This window comes from Drosophila pseudoobscura, chromosome 2, assembly GCF_009870125.1.
Source record: "Drosophila pseudoobscura strain MV-25-SWS-2005 chromosome 2, UCI_Dpse_MV25, whole genome shotgun sequence".
Taxonomy (NCBI): domain Eukaryota; kingdom Metazoa; phylum Arthropoda; class Insecta; order Diptera; family Drosophilidae; genus Drosophila; species Drosophila pseudoobscura.
The window spans coordinates 8,676,965-8,693,937 of record NC_046679.1 but is presented as its reverse complement, the minus strand read 5'-3'; the positions used below and the strand labels follow the sequence as shown (position 1 = coordinate 8,693,937).

General features: G+C 47.2%; 7 protein-coding genes across 8 annotated transcripts; 4 read left to right on the top strand and 3 right to left on the bottom strand.

The window, feature by feature from the left end:
- Positions 1 to 174: 174 nt before the first annotated feature.
- Positions 175 to 3,443, top strand: Gp93 (heat shock protein 90 Gp93). Its single transcript, XM_001358215.5, has 5 exons — positions 175 to 381; positions 480 to 566; positions 704 to 786; positions 860 to 2,127; positions 2,193 to 3,443. The coding sequence occupies exons 1-5, from the start codon at positions 342 to 344 to the stop codon at positions 3,091 to 3,093; spliced, it is 2,379 nt and encodes a 792-aa protein (XP_001358252.1). The 5' UTR covers positions 175 to 341; the 3' UTR covers positions 3,094 to 3,443.
- Positions 3,340 to 5,736, bottom strand: LOC4801102 (uncharacterized protein CG4951). 2 transcript variants are annotated; one of them, XM_003736344.3, is made up of 10 exons: positions 5,533 to 5,736; positions 5,098 to 5,477; positions 4,926 to 5,033; positions 4,743 to 4,868; positions 4,494 to 4,685; positions 4,299 to 4,439; positions 4,156 to 4,239; positions 3,954 to 4,100; positions 3,694 to 3,898; positions 3,340 to 3,630 (listed from the first exon to the last, which is right to left on the bottom strand). In XM_003736344.3, exons 1-10 carry the CDS (start codon positions 5,581 to 5,583, stop codon positions 3,457 to 3,459), a joined length of 1,608 nt encoding a protein of 535 aa, XP_003736392.3. In that variant the 5' UTR covers positions 5,584 to 5,736; the 3' UTR covers positions 3,340 to 3,456. The 2 variants fall into 2 exon arrangements, with proteins under 2 accessions (XP_003736392.3, XP_001358251.4); XM_001358214.4 differs by having other exon boundaries at positions 4,156 to 4,248; positions 5,533 to 5,711.
- A 209-nt stretch (positions 5,737 to 5,945) lies between these two features.
- Nep7 (Neprilysin 7) lies at positions 5,946 to 8,471 on the top strand. The gene is made up of 2 exons (XM_001358213.4): positions 5,946 to 7,285; positions 7,351 to 8,471. Exons 1-2 carry the CDS (start codon positions 6,113 to 6,115, stop codon positions 8,365 to 8,367), a joined length of 2,190 nt encoding a protein of 729 aa, XP_001358250.4. The 5' UTR covers positions 5,946 to 6,112; the 3' UTR covers positions 8,368 to 8,471.
- Positions 8,455 to 9,336, bottom strand: LOC4801100 (mitochondrial transcription rescue factor 1). The gene is made up of 3 exons (XM_001358212.4): positions 8,900 to 9,336; positions 8,760 to 8,832; positions 8,455 to 8,708 (listed from the first exon to the last, which is right to left on the bottom strand). Exons 1-3 carry the CDS (start codon positions 9,202 to 9,204, stop codon positions 8,505 to 8,507), a joined length of 582 nt encoding a protein of 193 aa, XP_001358249.2. The 5' UTR covers positions 9,205 to 9,336; the 3' UTR covers positions 8,455 to 8,504.
- LOC6897045 (uncharacterized) lies at positions 9,226 to 10,374 on the bottom strand. The gene is made up of 2 exons (XM_002137194.3): positions 10,221 to 10,374; positions 9,226 to 10,166 (listed from the first exon to the last, which is right to left on the bottom strand). The coding sequence occupies exons 1-2, from the start codon at positions 10,316 to 10,318 to the stop codon at positions 9,296 to 9,298; spliced, it is 969 nt and encodes a 322-aa protein (XP_002137230.2). The 5' UTR covers positions 10,319 to 10,374; the 3' UTR covers positions 9,226 to 9,295.
- Positions 10,375 to 11,711: 1,337 nt separating this feature from the next.
- Positions 11,712 to 15,283, top strand: LOC4801096 (116 kDa U5 small nuclear ribonucleoprotein component). The gene is made up of 7 exons (XM_001358210.5): positions 11,712 to 11,871; positions 11,992 to 12,117; positions 12,185 to 12,853; positions 12,912 to 13,003; positions 13,059 to 13,250; positions 13,313 to 14,815; positions 14,880 to 15,283. The coding sequence occupies exons 2-7, from the start codon at positions 12,004 to 12,006 to the stop codon at positions 15,235 to 15,237; spliced, it is 2,928 nt and encodes a 975-aa protein (XP_001358247.2). The 5' UTR covers positions 11,712 to 11,871; positions 11,992 to 12,003; the 3' UTR covers positions 15,238 to 15,283.
- A 33-nt stretch (positions 15,284 to 15,316) lies between these two features.
- LOC26532863 (uncharacterized) lies at positions 15,317 to 16,182 on the top strand. The gene is made up of 3 exons (XM_015183472.2): positions 15,317 to 15,451; positions 15,506 to 15,613; positions 15,676 to 16,182. Exons 2-3 carry the CDS (start codon positions 15,538 to 15,540, stop codon positions 16,143 to 16,145), a joined length of 546 nt encoding a protein of 181 aa, XP_015038958.2. The 5' UTR covers positions 15,317 to 15,451; positions 15,506 to 15,537; the 3' UTR covers positions 16,146 to 16,182.
- The last annotated feature ends 791 nt before the right edge of the window (positions 16,183 to 16,973 follow it).

Below are 16,973 nucleotides of genomic sequence, written 5' to 3'. Positions count from 1 at the left end.
ATATTCCACCGAAAATAATGAAAATTAAATAATTTTAGCGCAGTTTTTTTAAGTTCAGACGAAATTTGGCATGAATCTACAAGCAGAATTTAGAATCGTTGATATTTTCCGCCAGTTACCTCAAGCAATTGAACTGTTGAAATAAAGGGGGCCTTAGTGGGCTAAGTTCGGGTTTTCATCATACAAGACGCTACATATAAAAGCCGCGTCATTTTTGTGTGCAAAGTGGCAGTCGACTCGAAAATTTCACTTAAATCAAAAACCGGAGCCAGCCTGGGACTGTTGTGACGTGGCCTTTCGCCAGACTTTTATCGTTCCTAGTAAATCAAATTGTATTTAGAATGAAATACTATCTGTTGCTGGGGCTTTTGCTCGTATCAGGTTCGTTTATTCTTGCCACGCTTCAGCGCCAAAGGCCAATGCCGGTGCTTTAACCTAATTTTTTTTGTGTATTTACTATTACTATTACATTACTGCAGGCATAAGTCAAATTGCGGCTGAAGATGAGCCTAGTGCCGAGAAAATCGACCTGGATTTGGGTGCATTCAAGGAAGGTTCCAGAACTGGTAAGTGACGCCCCCCCCCCCACCGGCAAGGGTAGTACTTGGAGTTTTTGGTACACGTCAGCGTTAGCCGTACTTACCCTTGACGCCATGGTGTTGACGCCCCTTATCTATAATATGCATATGCCTTACCACCACAGATGCTGAGACCCTGAAGCGGGAGGAGGAAGCCATCCAGCTGGATGGACTGAATGTTGCGCAGCTAAAAGAATTGCGCGAAAAGGTATATATGGTATATATGTGCTGCTTGTATGAATATTTATTCATTTTTTTTTGCGTATTTCTTTTGTGGGCAGGCGGAGAAGTTCACTTTCCAGACAGAAGTGAACCGCATGATGAAACTGATCATCAATTCGCTGTACCGCAACAAGGAGATCTTCCTGCGTGAATTGATCTCGAACGCCTCCGATGCCATTGACAAGATTCGTCTGCTGGCCCTCACCGACCGAAAGGAGCTGGAGAGCAACCCCGAACTGCACATCCGCATCAAGGCCGACAAGGAGAACAAGGCGCTGCACATCATGGACTCGGGCATTGGCATGACACACCAGGATCTGATTAATAACCTGGGCACAATTGCCAAGTCCGGCACTGCTGATTTCCTTGCCAAAATGCAGGATCCCAGCAAGTCTGAGGGTGGCGACCTGAACGACATGATTGGCCAGTTCGGTGTGGGCTTCTATTCGGCCTTCTTGGTCGCCGACCGTGTGGTGGTCACCACGAAGCACAACGACGATAAGCAGTACATCTGGGAGTCGGATGCCAACAGCTTCACCATCACCGAAGATCCCCGTGGCGACACACTGAAGCGGGGTTCGATCATTTCGCTGTACCTGAAGGAAGAGGCCCAGGACTTCCTTGAGGAGGAAACCGTGCGCGAGCTGATTCGCAAATACTCGCAGTTCATTAACTTCCCCATTCTGATGTGGTCCAGCAAAACTGTCGACGAAGAGGTGCCGGTGGAGGAAGAGGCCGTGGCCGAGCCAGCAAAGACCGAAGATGACGTGGAAGATGCCGATGAAGAGGCCAAGGTTGAGGAGGCCGCTGATGACGACAAGCCCAAGACAAAGAAGGTGTCCAAGACCATCTGGGACTGGCTCCTGATCAACGACAGCAAACCCATCTGGACTCGCAAGCCGGCCGATGTGACAACCGAGGAGTACAACAACTTCTACAAGAGTCTGACCAAGGACTCGAGCGAACCCCTCACCCAGACCCATTTCATTGCCGAGGGTGAAGTTACCTTCAAGAGTTTGCTGTACGTGCCCAAGGTACAGCCATCCGAGTCCTTCAACCGGTACGGCACCAAGTCCGACAACATCAAGCTCTACGTTCGTCGTGTCTTCATCACCGACGAGTTCAACGACATGATGCCCAACTTCTTGAGCTTCATCCGCGGTGTTGTCGACTCCGACGATCTGCCCCTGAATGTGTCGCGTGAAACGCTCCAGCAGCACAAGCTGATCAAGGTTATCAAGAAGAAGCTGGTGCGCAAGGTACTTGACATGCTCAAGAAGCTCGACAAGGAGTCCTACGAACAGTTCTGGAAGGAGTTCTCCACCAAGTAGGTGTTGCGCATCCATCATTGATGAAATCTTTGCTCACTACTCGCATTATCCTTTTTCTTAGCATTAAATTGGGTGTCATGGAGGATCCCAGCAACCGATCTCGCCTGGCCAAGCTGCTGCGCTTCCAAACCTCCAACGGCAAGGGCGTTACCTCCCTGGCCGAATATGTGGAACGCATGAAGTCGAAGCAGGAACACATCTACTACATTGCCGGTGCCAACCGCGGTGAGGTCGAGAAGTCGCCGTTCGTTGAGCGTCTGCTGAGCAAGGGCTACGAGGTGCTGTTCCTAGTCGAGGCTGTTGATGAATACTGCATCTCGGCCCTGCCCGAATTCGATGGCAAGAAGTTCCAGAACGTGGCCAAGGAGGGATTCAAGCTCAACGAGTCCGAGAAGAGCAAGAAGAACTTCGAGTCGCTGAAGAGCGCCTTCGAGCCGCTCGTCAAGTGGCTGAACGATGTCGCCCTCAAGGACCAGATCTCCAAGGCTCAGGTGTCGGAGCGTCTGAGCAACTCGCCATGTGCCTTGGTGGCTGGCGTTTTCGGCTGGACCGGCAACATGGAGCGACTGGCGATGTCCAATGCCCACCAGAAGTCGGACGATCCTTCACGCAGCTACTACCTCAGCCAGAAGAAAACTCTTGAGATCAATCCCAGGCACCCCCTGATGCGCGAGCTGTTGCGTCGCGTTGAGGCTGACGAGGCCGATGACTCTGCAAGGGCTATGGCCGTTATGATGTTCCGCACTGCCACTCTACGCTCTGGGTACATGCTCCAGGAGACGGCCGACTTCGCCGACAGCATTGAGAAAATGATGCGCCACACACTGGGTGTCTCGCTGGATGAACAAATCGAATTGGATGAGGATGACGACACTGCCGAGGATGATTTCGGAAGCCAAGAGAACAACGAGAACATCAATGCCGATGACGACGAGGAGGATCAGCCACATGACGAGCTGTAAGCCCCCGCTGCAGGCTTAGAGCAGATCCCACATCATTTGTACATAGGAGTGTGGAAGTCAGACTGAGTTTATTTACAACACCTTCTGGGCGGGCGGTGCCGCGGGAAGCAGCCGCCGTTTCATCAATATTATCCCTAGACATGTCTTTAGTTAATAAGTCACGCAATTTCGTAATGATCATGTGGGCATCTCCACTAAGCAGTCCAGACAGCTCTCCATTAGATAAAAGCATACTTGAAACATTCGGCCGGATGAAGTAAAAGTTTTATTTTGATGAAACCGAATAAGAATGCATGCATGCGAAATAAGAAACAAAACAGGATTCCAACACAATAAAGAATACAAACAAAGAGTGTGTTTTAATCAGTACTCCAAATCTGATTCTAGAGGATTGACGGCTTTCTGGTATGTGCTGTATTCCAATTGGTCCCTGATCTGTTGCACTGCCTCCTCAGCGGTATCAAAATTGAATGTGTCCATAAAGAGACGCACAATCCACAATGGCAGGAGAGCATTGATCTGTAGCGATGCATATGCCTGTCAAACGAGGAATTATCAGCTCAGATCAAATCACAGTGTTCCACTGCCACTTCCACTTACTGAACTGTTGCCAAACACTGTGCCCAGTTTCTCGAGCATGCTGACTTCAACGTCTCTACGCATTATATCTATGACGTGTACATGCTGAATGCCCATAAATTTATCTGTTCTCTCCTGCCGATGTTCCGTAAAAAATTGATTCAGGTCGCTTTGGTACTTGGAGAATGTATTCAACACCTCTTCTTTCTCCATTTTATCCATTAATCTGGCGGATAACACAATCTTAGCTGTAGGTGAATGCATTGGATTGCAAAACTTACAGAATATCCACCTTGCGCGGACATGGACCAAGTCCTAGCGCAGCGACCGCCTCCATGGGATCGGGTTTTGATGGCGACGAATCTTTCCCCTTCCCATTGGCAATCACTTTCTCTGGCGAGACGATCTTTTCAGTCTTTATCTTCCTTCTGAAAATGCACAATTAATACAGCTTTCTAAGCCAGCAGGCTTTCTATTCCATACCCTACGATGAAGTCATCCAAATGACTTGGACGCGTTAGTGAGCGGCGGGGGCGTCCTGGGGGACTCGGCCCCACAGAGCTGGGGCTGGAATTCCTGCGTTAATATTAGGCATGGCATAAATTGATTCTCACATTGATGCTTACTGCGCTTCTATATGCGTCCGTTTGCTGGGCTTCTTTTCACGTGAAGAGCGACCGCTGTTAGAGGCTTTTTCTTTCCCAGAATGTTGTGAAACGGATCTTCGACCCTTGCGCTTCTCCTGACCGCGTTCTACCTCTTGTTCACTGCAAGAAATTTAATTAACTTCTTAGTGCATTTCAGCTTTGCAGTCGGCTTACATTGAAAGGGAACTTTGCGTTCGTTTAATTGGCTTCTTTTCAAGCGACGAGCGATCTCTGTTAGAGGTTTTAGATCTCTCAGAGTGTTGTGATATGGATCTCCTAGAGCTCCGCTTCTTTGCAGGAACATTTTCAACCGGAGGAATGGACTTGTCCTTTTCCGTCTCCGTAGCGGGTTCTATCTGTTGGTCTCTGTAAAAAATTGAATTGAATTCGTAGCATATTTCAGGAAATAAGATTGGGGATTACATTGAAAGAGAACTTTGCGTTAGAGGCTTTGGCTTAGAGGGTTTATCTTTCTCAGAATCTTGTGAAATTGATCTCCGAGAGCTCCGCGCCTTGAGCGTCTCCGGAGCGGGTTCTTTCTGTTTATCACTGTAAAAAATGTAGTTAAGTTCATAGGGAGTTTCATGAGTCAAGCTTGGGTCTTACACTGAAAGTGTCTTGTGCATCCGTTTGGTTGTTTTATTTTCGCGAGAACCGTGACCGTGGCTGGACTTATTATCTTTGTGCACTCTCTTAGATTTCGCTTCATGGTCGCTGCAAGAAAGGTAAATGAGTGCCCATCACACGTGGATTGGAGTTTTGTATGTCATTCACACACCTGGCTTTTGATGCTACGACTTCGCGTTTGATGGAACTGTCGATACCCTTTCTCATATTCTTAGTATCTTCTTGCGGTATATATTCGAGCTTTACACTAAGAGACAGGTCACTTTTCGAGAGTATAACCCCTGGTAAGAGTAGCTGGGAAGCTGAGTGCCGATATTCGCTGGAATCCACTCGCACTTTGATGTGGTCAATGAGGAGGTCGGCATGCACATTTTGAACGTCCCGCTCCTTCTCCAGCAGGTCCCACAAGCCGCTCTCAACATTGGTCCAGCGGGCAGGCGTCATCCAGTGATAGTCACATAATTTCTTGCCAAAGTGGTTTATCTTGCTCGGCAGCACTTTCGTGCTGCAGATGATGTTGTGCTTTTTGTACTAGAAATTAATAATAAACTAGTTAAGTACCGCAGCTGGGTGCTTCTCCACCTACCTTATAGGTTTGCATCACAAGCTGATAATCACCGGCGGCATTAAAGGACATTTTAGCCAACGTATTGGTGTTTTTAGTAAACAATAAGCGTATATTTTCTGCGTTCGCGGCAAAATAATGAATTTGCGATTTCAGAGGTGCATTTCTTCTTCTTTTGGCCGATAACGATATGTAAGCGTTGCCAGATGCAAGACAATTTTCAAATTGTTTTGCGCGTAAATTTGAAATCAAACGAATGTCGACTTAATCAATGAACGAACGCTAGGGGATCTTTTTGGTGGGTTCCTGATTATCAATCGCGTTTAACATAGGTCAAGTATTGTAGAGAAGCGTTTGTTTACTGATCTGTGTGCCAATAAGACACGATTATCGGACGCTGGCTGGCCTGCCGAGAGAGGAATAAGTAATACGGACTCGGATGCTGTCCAGTTCTTAATCGCGTTCTGAATTAAACAGTCGCAGAGACGTCCGAGCCATAGGTTGCGCGTGCTTGGTTATTTTATTAATTCAAATCGATCAATGACGATTAGCGAAACTATATACTGCGTGTAGTGTGCGTTGTTCTGATTCTGATTAATTTATGAATAGGCGCAAAATGTTTTCGAGCTCGAGTCGTACTATGACGGCGACGTTGTGGGGAGTAGTCCTAATTTACATATCAGTAATATCAGAGTTCAGAGTTCAGCCATGTGAGGCGCGGACCGTCGCAGATTCACAGGAAAAGCCCGAATCCATAGAAAATACAGTCAAAGATTCGTCAGCGGAATTTCTGAGAACCTATTCCGACCGCATGAAGTCGTACATGAATGTCAGCGTGGCGCCGTGCGACGACTTCTATGAGTACGCCTGTGGCAATTGGCAGCACGTGAAGCAGGACAGGCAGTCATCCCATAAGCGGAGCAACCTCCTGGATATCGGGTACACATTGGGCGATGTGGTCGAGCTGCTGCTCACCAAGAACTCGCTGGCTATGGATCTAAATTACACCGCCGAGCTGCTGATTGCACAACGATTCTATAATGCCTGCCTCGGTGCGGATCTGTACCCGCTGCCAGCGGCCGACCCCGCTTATCTGGCGCTTATCAGGTCGATAGGTGGTTTCCCAGCCGTCGACGGTGAGGCGTGGAATGCCGCCAATTTCAGCTGGTTCAACATGAGCGCCCAGTTGACGAACTTCGGCATCAATGGACTAATCCATGAGAAGATCCTGCCCCAGTATCCATTTGTGCCGTACTTCAAGGTGCCGGAACTGGGCTTCGACTATATCGTCCACAGCGACAACATCGCCAGCAACGATACGAGAGGCTACAAGTTGAACGAGAAGCGAATGCGTGGCTACCTCGAGGCTTACGGCCTGTCGGAGGAGAAGGTTTCGCAGGTGATTGCGGAAGTGTTTGCCTTCTGGCATGATGCGCTCGTGGTTATCGATCGTTTCGGTGATGATCTCAAAGAATGCGAAGACCATGCGGAATTGAACGATATTCCCTCGTTTTCTGAATGGAGCAGCTACTATGCGATTGCCTGGAACAGCACCAACTTTCCCAAGGAGAATATCGAAACATTCTGCGACTTCTACTATGTGGAACTGGATAAGGTTTGCGCCAAGCACAAGCCGGCCGTTGCTAACTATTTGGCCATGCTCCTGCTGTACCGCATGGACGCTAAACTGAAGTCGGCCAAGTACCAGAAGGAGCACTGCCTGCAGGTAGTGCAGTACTCACTGCCATATCTATTTGATAGGCTTTATCGCGTGGTAGGTGTTGGATCGGTCAGGGTACCTAACGTCCATTAAACGATATCTTTCCATTTGGTCTGCAGGAATACTTCTCCGAGGAGACAAGTGCAGAAATCTCGGGCATTATAAAGGAGCTGCGCAAGAGCTTCCGATTGATGCTAGAAAATTCCGAGTGGCTGGACAAGGAAACTCGAACAGAAGCACTGCTGAAGGAGATCAGCATCGAGCCGCGCATTGGTAGCTTTAGGGACGACGAGCTCACCGAACGGCTCGTCCGAGCGGTCAATAACCTGACTATTGTCGAGGACAGCTTTGCTCAGACGAACATTAACCTGAAACGCTTTATCACGTACTTAAGACGGTTCAATGGCCACCATTTTAGTGAGCTATCAAATGACACGAAACCCCTCGAGCTACTGTGGAGCATGCAGGTCAATGCGTTTTACTATAACCTAGACAATACCATTTACGTGATGGCGGGCATACTTCATCCGCCAGCCTTTCATCAGTTGTGGCCGAACTCCCTAAAGTACGGCACAATTGGTTATCTGGTGGGGCATGAGCTCACGCATGGCTTCGACACAGTCGGCTCCATGTACGATGGCAGCGGCGCCCAGCGCAACTGGTGGTCGAAAAAGTCCAATGCGGTGTTCAACGAGCGGGCCGAATGCTATGCGGAACATTACAGCAATTACCTGATACCAGAGATCAATCGCAAGATCAATGGCAACCAGACCAAGGACGAGAACATTGCTGATAGTGGTGGTCTGCACGAGGCCCTTGCTGCGTATCGCAGCTACATGAAGCAGCAGCACCAGCACCTGCAGCAGCAGGACAACGAGACGCATCTGGATAAGAATGCAGAGCAGATGCCTGGCCTCGATCTATCCCCAGAGCAGCTGTTTTTCCTGGGCTTTGCGCAGCTGTGGTGTAATGCATACGAGGAGGAGCACTACTGGGAGGAGCTGTCAAACGAGCACACAATTGACAAGTTTCGGGTTCTTGGTGCCGTCACCAACAACGAGGACTTTGCCAAGGTCTACAACTGTCCCGTTGGTAGTCCCATGAATCCTCACGCAGAAAGATGTCGTGTTTGGTAGCGCAGCTGATTGCGAATCGATTCAGTAGACCGCTGATAAGCACACATACTTATTAACAAATAATTAGTTCAATAAACGCTTGTCGCATACTTTTTTTCCCAGAAGCCTTATACATGTATTTGTGTGTGTTTCCAGATTTAATGGGCGATTGGTTCTGAGGATTTGAACGCATCCGCTCCGCGGTAGTTCTCAATTAGCAGCGACTTGTAGCGCCGCAAGTGCACACTGAGGCCCTCCTCGCGTTCGCTGGCAGAGAGTATGGCGACACGTGATATTACCAAATGTGAAGGATTCGACTGACTAAAGCCGCGTATCACATCGATTTCATCGCCAATATCCAGCTAAAATGAAGGAATCATTAGGGAAAATTCTCTAGCCACACCAGTCCTTACCTGTACGCTTTTCTTCTGCAGCTTCTTTCCATTGACTCGAATCTTGCTCTCATAGAAATTCAGTTCAACTTTGCTGTGGGAAAGGAAAAGGAACATTGAACAATAGTTTTGCATTATTGCCCGTTGGACACGACACTCACTTTCTGGCCATCCCTAGACCGGCCTTGAGCAGAAGATCGGCGCGCAGCGAGTTCACCTTGGTCTTGACCACCTTGGAGTCGCGCTCGTCCTTAAACTCCTCGTCCGCTTCATCATCCGTATCCAAATCGTCTGCTGTTCTAGATGATTTTCTATCATATTTTCGACTGACGCTGCTGGTATGAAGTGGTGCCTGAATTCTGGGTGAGATTACATTCGGTAGGGCTGCTGTTTTGTTGGCCAAGCTACTGGCCGGTGCAGTCGCGTATTTTCCGAGTCGTGATATTTGCCGTAAGCTGCGGAGCATTTTTGGAGCGGGGAGGTCTTAAAAATTACGATAACAAAAACCTAGAAATAACCTAAAAGCTACAGCTGATTGGTGGCGGCGTTGCCAGCTATCATTCGGTTTTGCTTAACGGCTGTTGTTTTTGTTTTTTGTTTCGCTTCTTTTTGGGTTTCTTGTCAGGATTCGGACGAATTCGGTGGACACTGACTGGACGATATCGTTGTGTGTCGGTGGGCAAAAAATCATCCTCATCGATGGTTCCTTCCGCTGTCTCTACTTCCATGTGCTCCACATTTTCCTCTGAGTCGTCGGGTATCGTTGATTTTGATTCCACTTCTAGGTTGGCTTTGGTTTTGGCTTTCATGGCCAAATTACTGAGAGCAGCGCCCAATTGCTGGGTCTCCACCTGGGTATCGATTTGGTCAATCCTTACGCATGACGTTTCACTGGACCACGATATGTAGTCATCGTTCCATTGCTTTTCCGCAACCACCTTCGGCTGCTCCAAGGCCTTCTGTGATGTTTCCTCCGGCTGAAGATCTTGCACTTTCACCTGGCGCTTTTTCAACGACTTTTTAAGCGGGGGAGGAATCTTTTGTGGAGCTGGCTTCTGGCGTTTCTTCACCCACTGTTCCAGGTCCAGGCTCACAGCGGCCAAGTCCGGAGGCAAGACCAAAGAAAGTGCTCGTACCCCGAAAATTTCAAAGGTTAGCTCCTCCAATTTTGGCTGCGCGTAGATAGGAGCAGTTGGCATTTTAACGGCGGCACTGGTGGCTATTAGCCGGATGATATGGGATGGCCTCAGACTCAGCGAGACAAAGACACATGAGAAGCGTCTCGAATTAATGGCTCGCAAGGAGCTCTCGAGGCCGAGATGTATCTGATGACGGGTGGCAAAGGTCTTAACTGAGTGCTCGCTATGTTTTATGGCCTCCAGCAAAATCTGACGAAACTGCACCACTTCATCATCGGCGAGAACTGGGCTGCAATTGAAAATGGTCAACTGGCGATTGTCTCAAGATTTTAAGAGCTGCTACCTGTGCTGCTTGTATGGATTGGCCAATATATTTCGTAGCTTGGGCAGTACCTTCCTCTTGCCCTTCGCTTCCTTCTTCTTTATGCTGGACAAACTCATATTTATAAAATCAAGCCCGTCAGGAAATAAATAATCAAAATAAAATGTGTTTTTGATTACCGACAGCGTTGCCACCCACTCTACAGGTATCGGTGTGGCCAGAGGTTCATCAAATAAAACGCGGGCTGGATTAATTTTAAACTGCTTATTTTAAATGTTTTTATTTCAATTTTCACAGCCAATACGGTTCAGGTCTTGTATCTGAGGAGTATCGGAAATTAGTCGGATTTGGCTTCACAAAATCATCAACAAGGTCCGCGCTCCTGGGAGTAGTGGTTCTGATGGCTTCGGTAGTGGTTTCCTCTGATACGATTGTGCTCGTCTCAATCTCAATATTTGTATTTTCTGTAGTTGTACTGTTTACGAGGTCTGTGAAGTCGTCCGGTTGGGGAATGTATATTAGATTATCCAAATATGTTGTAGTTTCAATGCCTGAGGTTGTGGAAATAATTTCCAACACTGAAGTCGAAGTCTCTGGACTTTCTGTCGTAATAAGAGATGGTTCCGTTGTGGTTTCTGATGTTTCCCAGGATCCTGTAGTGGTTGCTGGCCATTCTGTCGTGACTAAAGATTCCTCTGTCGTGGTTTCGGATACTTCTCCTGTCGATTCCTTCCTGAAAGAGACGGTAGTGGTGGTGTCTATGATCGGAGTTGTTTCCCAATCAACGATGCTCCATGAAGTGGTAGTCTCGACCATGCCAGTGGTTGATTCCGGAATTTCTGTACTGGTGGGACTTTGTTCTGTTGTGTCCGCTCCCATAATTGTAAACTGCGGCTCTGACGTTGTAGTTTGGACAGTTGTTTCCTCTGTGGTACCGTCAAGATCGAAAATATTGCTTGTTGTTGTGGAGATTTCCTCAGTAAAGTAGCTTGTAGATGATTCCGGCTCAATTGTAGGTTCAATGACTGCCTGAATCGTTGTTGTTTCCCATTCTTGGCCAAATGTTGGGAGGGTTAAATTATATTTTCCAGGTTTGTATGGCTCGTACTTCTTTACAATATATGGCTTGTGATTCTTTATGTATTCCATGGCCAGTTTGGTCCATTCGTCTCTATCAAGAATGGAGTTTAAATTCCCCCTTTTGATATCCGTCTGAATTGCCACAGAATAATGTGCCATCAAAAGAAGAACACACAATTTTGTTATGAACATGTTGACGGTCCAAGCGGATACTTTTGACTAATTACTTTTGCAAATTGCGGTAAAATATAAGCCAAAACGATCTACCTGTTCTCGACTTTTCACCCCCAAACTGTTCTACCTGTACCTGTGATCAGAAAGGTCCAAAGATGATAATTATGCGCCATTAGGTAAATGCAGATACAAGTATAAATATTCCCGCCAAGGTTACAGTTTCTTACGTCTGGTCACTCTTTTATTTATTGCAAATGCCGGCTCCAGCTGATTTTCGTTATCGATTTCAGCAGAATAAAATTTATCGGCGTGCTTGAAATCCGCGTTTTGCGTGAAAATAGTAAAAATATATATTTGCATCAAAGTTTTTCCTCAAATATTTAGAGAAAAACATTATTAAAAGTGGGATTGAACCTTGGTAAGTTATCTCGGATGCAATAGCATTTCACACAGTGCCGTACTGCTCGGGGGCTGTAAACGTTTACATATTGGCAGAGGCCGGCTGAGTGTACAGTGAATGAAACAAATTTTCTATTAGCTCTGCAATATCATGGATTCCGATTTATACGATGAGTTCGGCAACTACATTGGCCCCGATCTGGATAGCGACGAGGATGATGACCAGAGTATCTATGGGCAACCAGACGTGCAGGATGACCAAGACGTAAGTACTTCCCATGGCAATGTACTCGAAGCATCATTCTCAGTAATTCGCTTGGGCGGGTCCACAGGACGCCATGGACGAGGACGAAGCAGAACCGCCAGAAGATGAGGACAAGGAGGTGACAGCAGTTGTACTGCACGAGGATAAACGCTATTATCCTTCGGCCGTGGAGGTTTATGGTCCGGATGTGGAAACCATAGTGCAGGAAGAGGATGCCCAGCCACTGGACAAGCCACTCATTGAGCCGATAAAGAAGCTCAAGTTCCAAATCAAGGAGCAGGAACAGCAGGACACCACATATGATATGGAATTTATGGCTGATCTAATGGACACGCCGCCACTCATCAGGAACGTGGCACTCGTTGGGCACCTCCATCACGGCAAGACGACATTCGTTGATTGCCTGATTCGGCAAACGCATCCCCAATTCGAAACCATGGAGGAGCGCTCTTTGCGCTATACAGATACGCTCTTCACCGAACAGGAACGCGGATGCAGCATTAAGGCCACCCCAGTCACTCTTGTTCTGCAGGATGTCAAGCAAAAGAGCTACTTGCTGAATATTTTCGACACTCCCGGTCATGTTAATTTCTCGGACGAGACCACTGCTGCCATGCGTATGAGCGACGGCGTTGTTTTGTTCATCGATGCGGCAGAGGGTATTATGCTGAACACGGAACGCTTGCTGAAGCATGCTGTACAGGAGCGGCAGTCCATTACCGTGTGCATCAACAAGGTAAGACAGTGCCAAATGCCGCAAAGTAAAAGTTTTTAATGCTTATCATCTATGGCAGATTGATCGTCTCATTCTGGAGCTCAAGCTGCCGCCCCAAGATGCGTACTTTAAGCTGAAACATATAGTAGAGGAGGTCAATGGGCTACTGAGGTATGTAAGCCTAAATTTACCTAATAATTTGTTCACCAATATCCTTTTCGTTTAGCACATATGGCAGTGCAGATGACAACCTGTTGGTGTCTCCGATTTTGGGCAATGTCTGCTTTTCCAGTTCGCTATATGGCTTTTGCTTCACCTTGAAATCGTTTGCCAAACTCTATGCGGACACATATGAGGGCGTTAACTACATTGACTTTGCCAAACGACTCTGGGGCGATATGTACTTCAACAGCAAAACGTAAGAGTATCCTCAAATTATTTATTAATTATTATTATTAATTATCGACGATCTATTGGCAGCCGAAAGTTCTCCAAGAAACAGCCGCATAGCTCTGCTCAGCGTAGTTTCGTGGAGTTCATACTGGAGCCCATGTACAAGCTGATTGCCCAGGTTGTGGGCGACGTGGACAGCACGCTGTCGGACACGCTCGCCGAGTTGAATGTACGCGTTTCCAAGGAGGAAATTAAATCGAATATACGGCCGCTGCTGCGACTCGTCTGCAATCGTTTCATGGGTGACTGCAGCGGTTTCGTGGATATGTGCGTGGAGCACATCAAATCGCCACAGGAGAACGCCAAGCGGAAGGTGGACCACATTTATACGGGGCCAAAAGAGGGGGACATCTATCGCGACATGATAACCTGCAATCAATACGGCACACTGATGGTCCACAGCTCGAAGATGTATCCCAACGATGATTGTACCTTTTTCCAGGTGCTGGCACGGATTGTTTCCGGCACCCTGCATGCCGGTCAGGAGGTGCGTGTTCTGGGAGAGAACTACACGCTTCAGGATGAGGAGGATTCGCGGATACTGCAAGTTGGTCGACTGTGGGTGTTCGAGGCTCGTTATAAAGTCGAGCTAAACCGAGTTCCTTCCGGTAATTGGGTTCTCATTGAGGGCATCGATCAGTGCATCGTTAAAACCTCTACCATTGTGGATATCAATGTCCCAGAGGATCTCTACATATTCCGACCACTCAAGTTCAACACGCAGAGCATTATAAAGATTGCCGTTGAGCCAGTGAATCCCTCGGAGCTGCCGAAAATGCTGGACGGTCTGCGGAAGGTGAACAAATCCTATCCGCTGCTCTCGACCCGTGTCGAGGAGTCCGGTGAGCACGTTATCCTGGGCACAGGCGAGTTGTATCTGGACTGCGTCATGCATGATCTGCGCAAAATGTACTCGGAGATCGACATAAAGGTGGCCGATCCAGTGGTAGCCTTCTGTGAGACTGTCGTGGAAACCAGTTCCCTCAAGTGTTTCGCCGAGACGCCAAACAAAAAGAACAAATTAACCATGATATCAGAGCCCCTGGAGAAGGGCCTGGCCGAAGACATTGAGAACGGAACCGTTTGCATCAGTTGGAACAAGAAACGCATCGGAGAGTTCTTTCAGGTCAACTACGACTGGGATTTGTTGGCCGCGCGTTCCATTTGGGCATTTGGCCCCGATTCAACTGGTCCCAACATTCTTGTGGACGACACCCTACCCTCGGAGGTGGACAAGAATCTGCTGACGGCAGTGAAGGACTCGATTGTGCAGGGCTTTCAATGGGGAACGCGCGAGGGTCCGCTCTGTGAGGAGCCCATACGAAACGTCAAATTCAAGATACTCGACGGAGTCATTGCCAACGAGGCTCTGCATCGCGGTGGTGGCCAAATCATTCCCACAGCTCGTCGCGTGGCCTACTCTGCGTTCCTCATGGCCACGCCACGTCTACTGGAGCCGTACCTATTTGTTGAGGTCCAGGCGCCCGCAGATTGTGTGTCGGCGGTCTACACGGTATTGGCCAGGCGCAGGTGAGTTGAAGGAATATTTTGTGTGACAATTTTCACCCGAAACTTCATATTCCTATTCTTTTAGAGGTCATGTGACACAGGATGCTCCCGTTTCCGGGTCACCCATCTATACGATCAAAGCCTTTATACCCGCCATCGATTCGTTCGGCTTTGAGACTGATCTGCGAACGCATACCCAGGGTCAGGCATTCTGTTTGTCAGTGTTCCATCACTGGCAAATTGTGCCCGGCGATCCCCTGGACAAGAGTATCATCATTCGGCCGCTGGAGCCCCAGCAGGCATCGCATTTGGCACGCGAATTCATGATCAAGACACGGCGCCGCAAAGGCCTCTCCGAGGATGTGTCCATTAACAAGTTCTTCGACGATCCCATGTTGCTGGAATTGGCCCGTCAGGACGTACTCGTTAACTATCCGCTGTAGTAACACGAATGAGTTAATAAAAAATGTTTAGATCTAGTTTCTGAAATTTAAGTTGATTTTATTTTATTGCCGATGGGAGTCCAGGGGAATGGAGCTTAAACAGTTCATCCGAGTATGCTCAATACCCCAGAAAATCGAGAGAACAGAGCAGGCGTCGCACAAAGTGTAAATTATACCAGATACCATTTTCATCAATCGTTCGGTAGTGCTCAATGTGAGTACAGTAAACAATTTTTGAATTAATTTAGTATTTTCCTATTTTCAATAGACTAGCTGCTATTTTCCCTCCATCTATTTACGATGCCTCACATGATGACGACCAGAAAACGCCAAGCAAGCCTTACAGACAACGAGGCGGTCGGTGCTCCCAAGCGGCGTAAGTCTAAACCGAAATTGTATTAACGAATAATAAAGATAAAATGCTATTTTTCCTCACAGCTTGCTACCGGCCGAGCTTTGGTTGCCGTCAACAGAGCCGGCACAACAACAACAACAAACGAACAAAATCCCAGAGTCTGGTGATGAATTCTGGTTCTCCAGAGCCGAAGGAGATAGTATCCCGATATACAGCGAAAAATCCAGAGCCCGAACAAACAGAGCAGGGACCAGAGCTGTCACCTTCTCGTACCGATCAAATTGCTGAGGTGGTATCAGAAGAGGAGCCCAACAAGGCTTCTATTCCCAATCTACGACCGTCCACCCAATACTTGATTATACAGACCAGTCCAAATCAGCTGTTTGTGTTTCAGCAAGTGGCCAACGTGGTGTCAGATCGCCCTTTGGTTCCGCTAGTCCAGGATCAAACCAATCTTCGCTTGCAACCGTTTGGAATTGGAATTGGACGACTTTTTTGGAATACATTGAAACAATACATCGCATCGTACATCAGAGGCTTAGAGCCAAATTGAAATTAATAAAGTTCTGCCAGATATAGTTGAATCATTATTACAAAGAGCTAGTTAATAGTTATCTAGACTGGAATGATAATCTCCATTCCTCGTATTGCTCCCTTGATCTGAGATCGATTTTTGATCAGGATAGTTGCGCCCATCATGGAAATTGGTGATTATTTTGCCCAGTAGAAAGTTTTATAAATTGAATATATTGACATTTTATTCAATACCAATTTATATGGGCACTGCATAAACTGATTCAGTATTAGCTTTGGTCAGTCCTCCAGAATCAGCCACGATGAAATTATAAAAGGGACCACCTAACCCACTTTCGGTTCTTAAGAGAGCGCTTTGAGGCCATTATTGATGAGAAAGAGAAGAACGAAGGTTGCGAAGAGCAAGAGTGGACCACCTTGTTTTATTTCATCGTGGAATCAGCGATTCAGCTTTGAATTGCTTGACTGAACGAGGTAGGTCTCAGATCTTTAAAATTTCGGTTTTTTTTTTCTCGCTCACTTTCCATTTGATTTTGTTTTCCGGTAGAGAGCGACATAACTGGTTTTTCTGAAAAATATGTACATATTTCTGTGTGTGAGTACGTTTTCTTGCTTTACACTGAAAAAAAAGTATTTCAAATAAAGCAAGAGAAGGTTTTACACTGAATAAAAGAAAAAACCACTAAAGGTATACACTATTTTGGGTACCAAAGCCACACCATTTTCCCAAGCAAAGTGTTCTCATTAATAATTTGTGATATGGCCAGCACCTGACAAATTCTTAAGGAAATTAATTCTCAAGGATCGCATTCCAAATGATATACAATGGTCGGATCAAGCTTCAGTC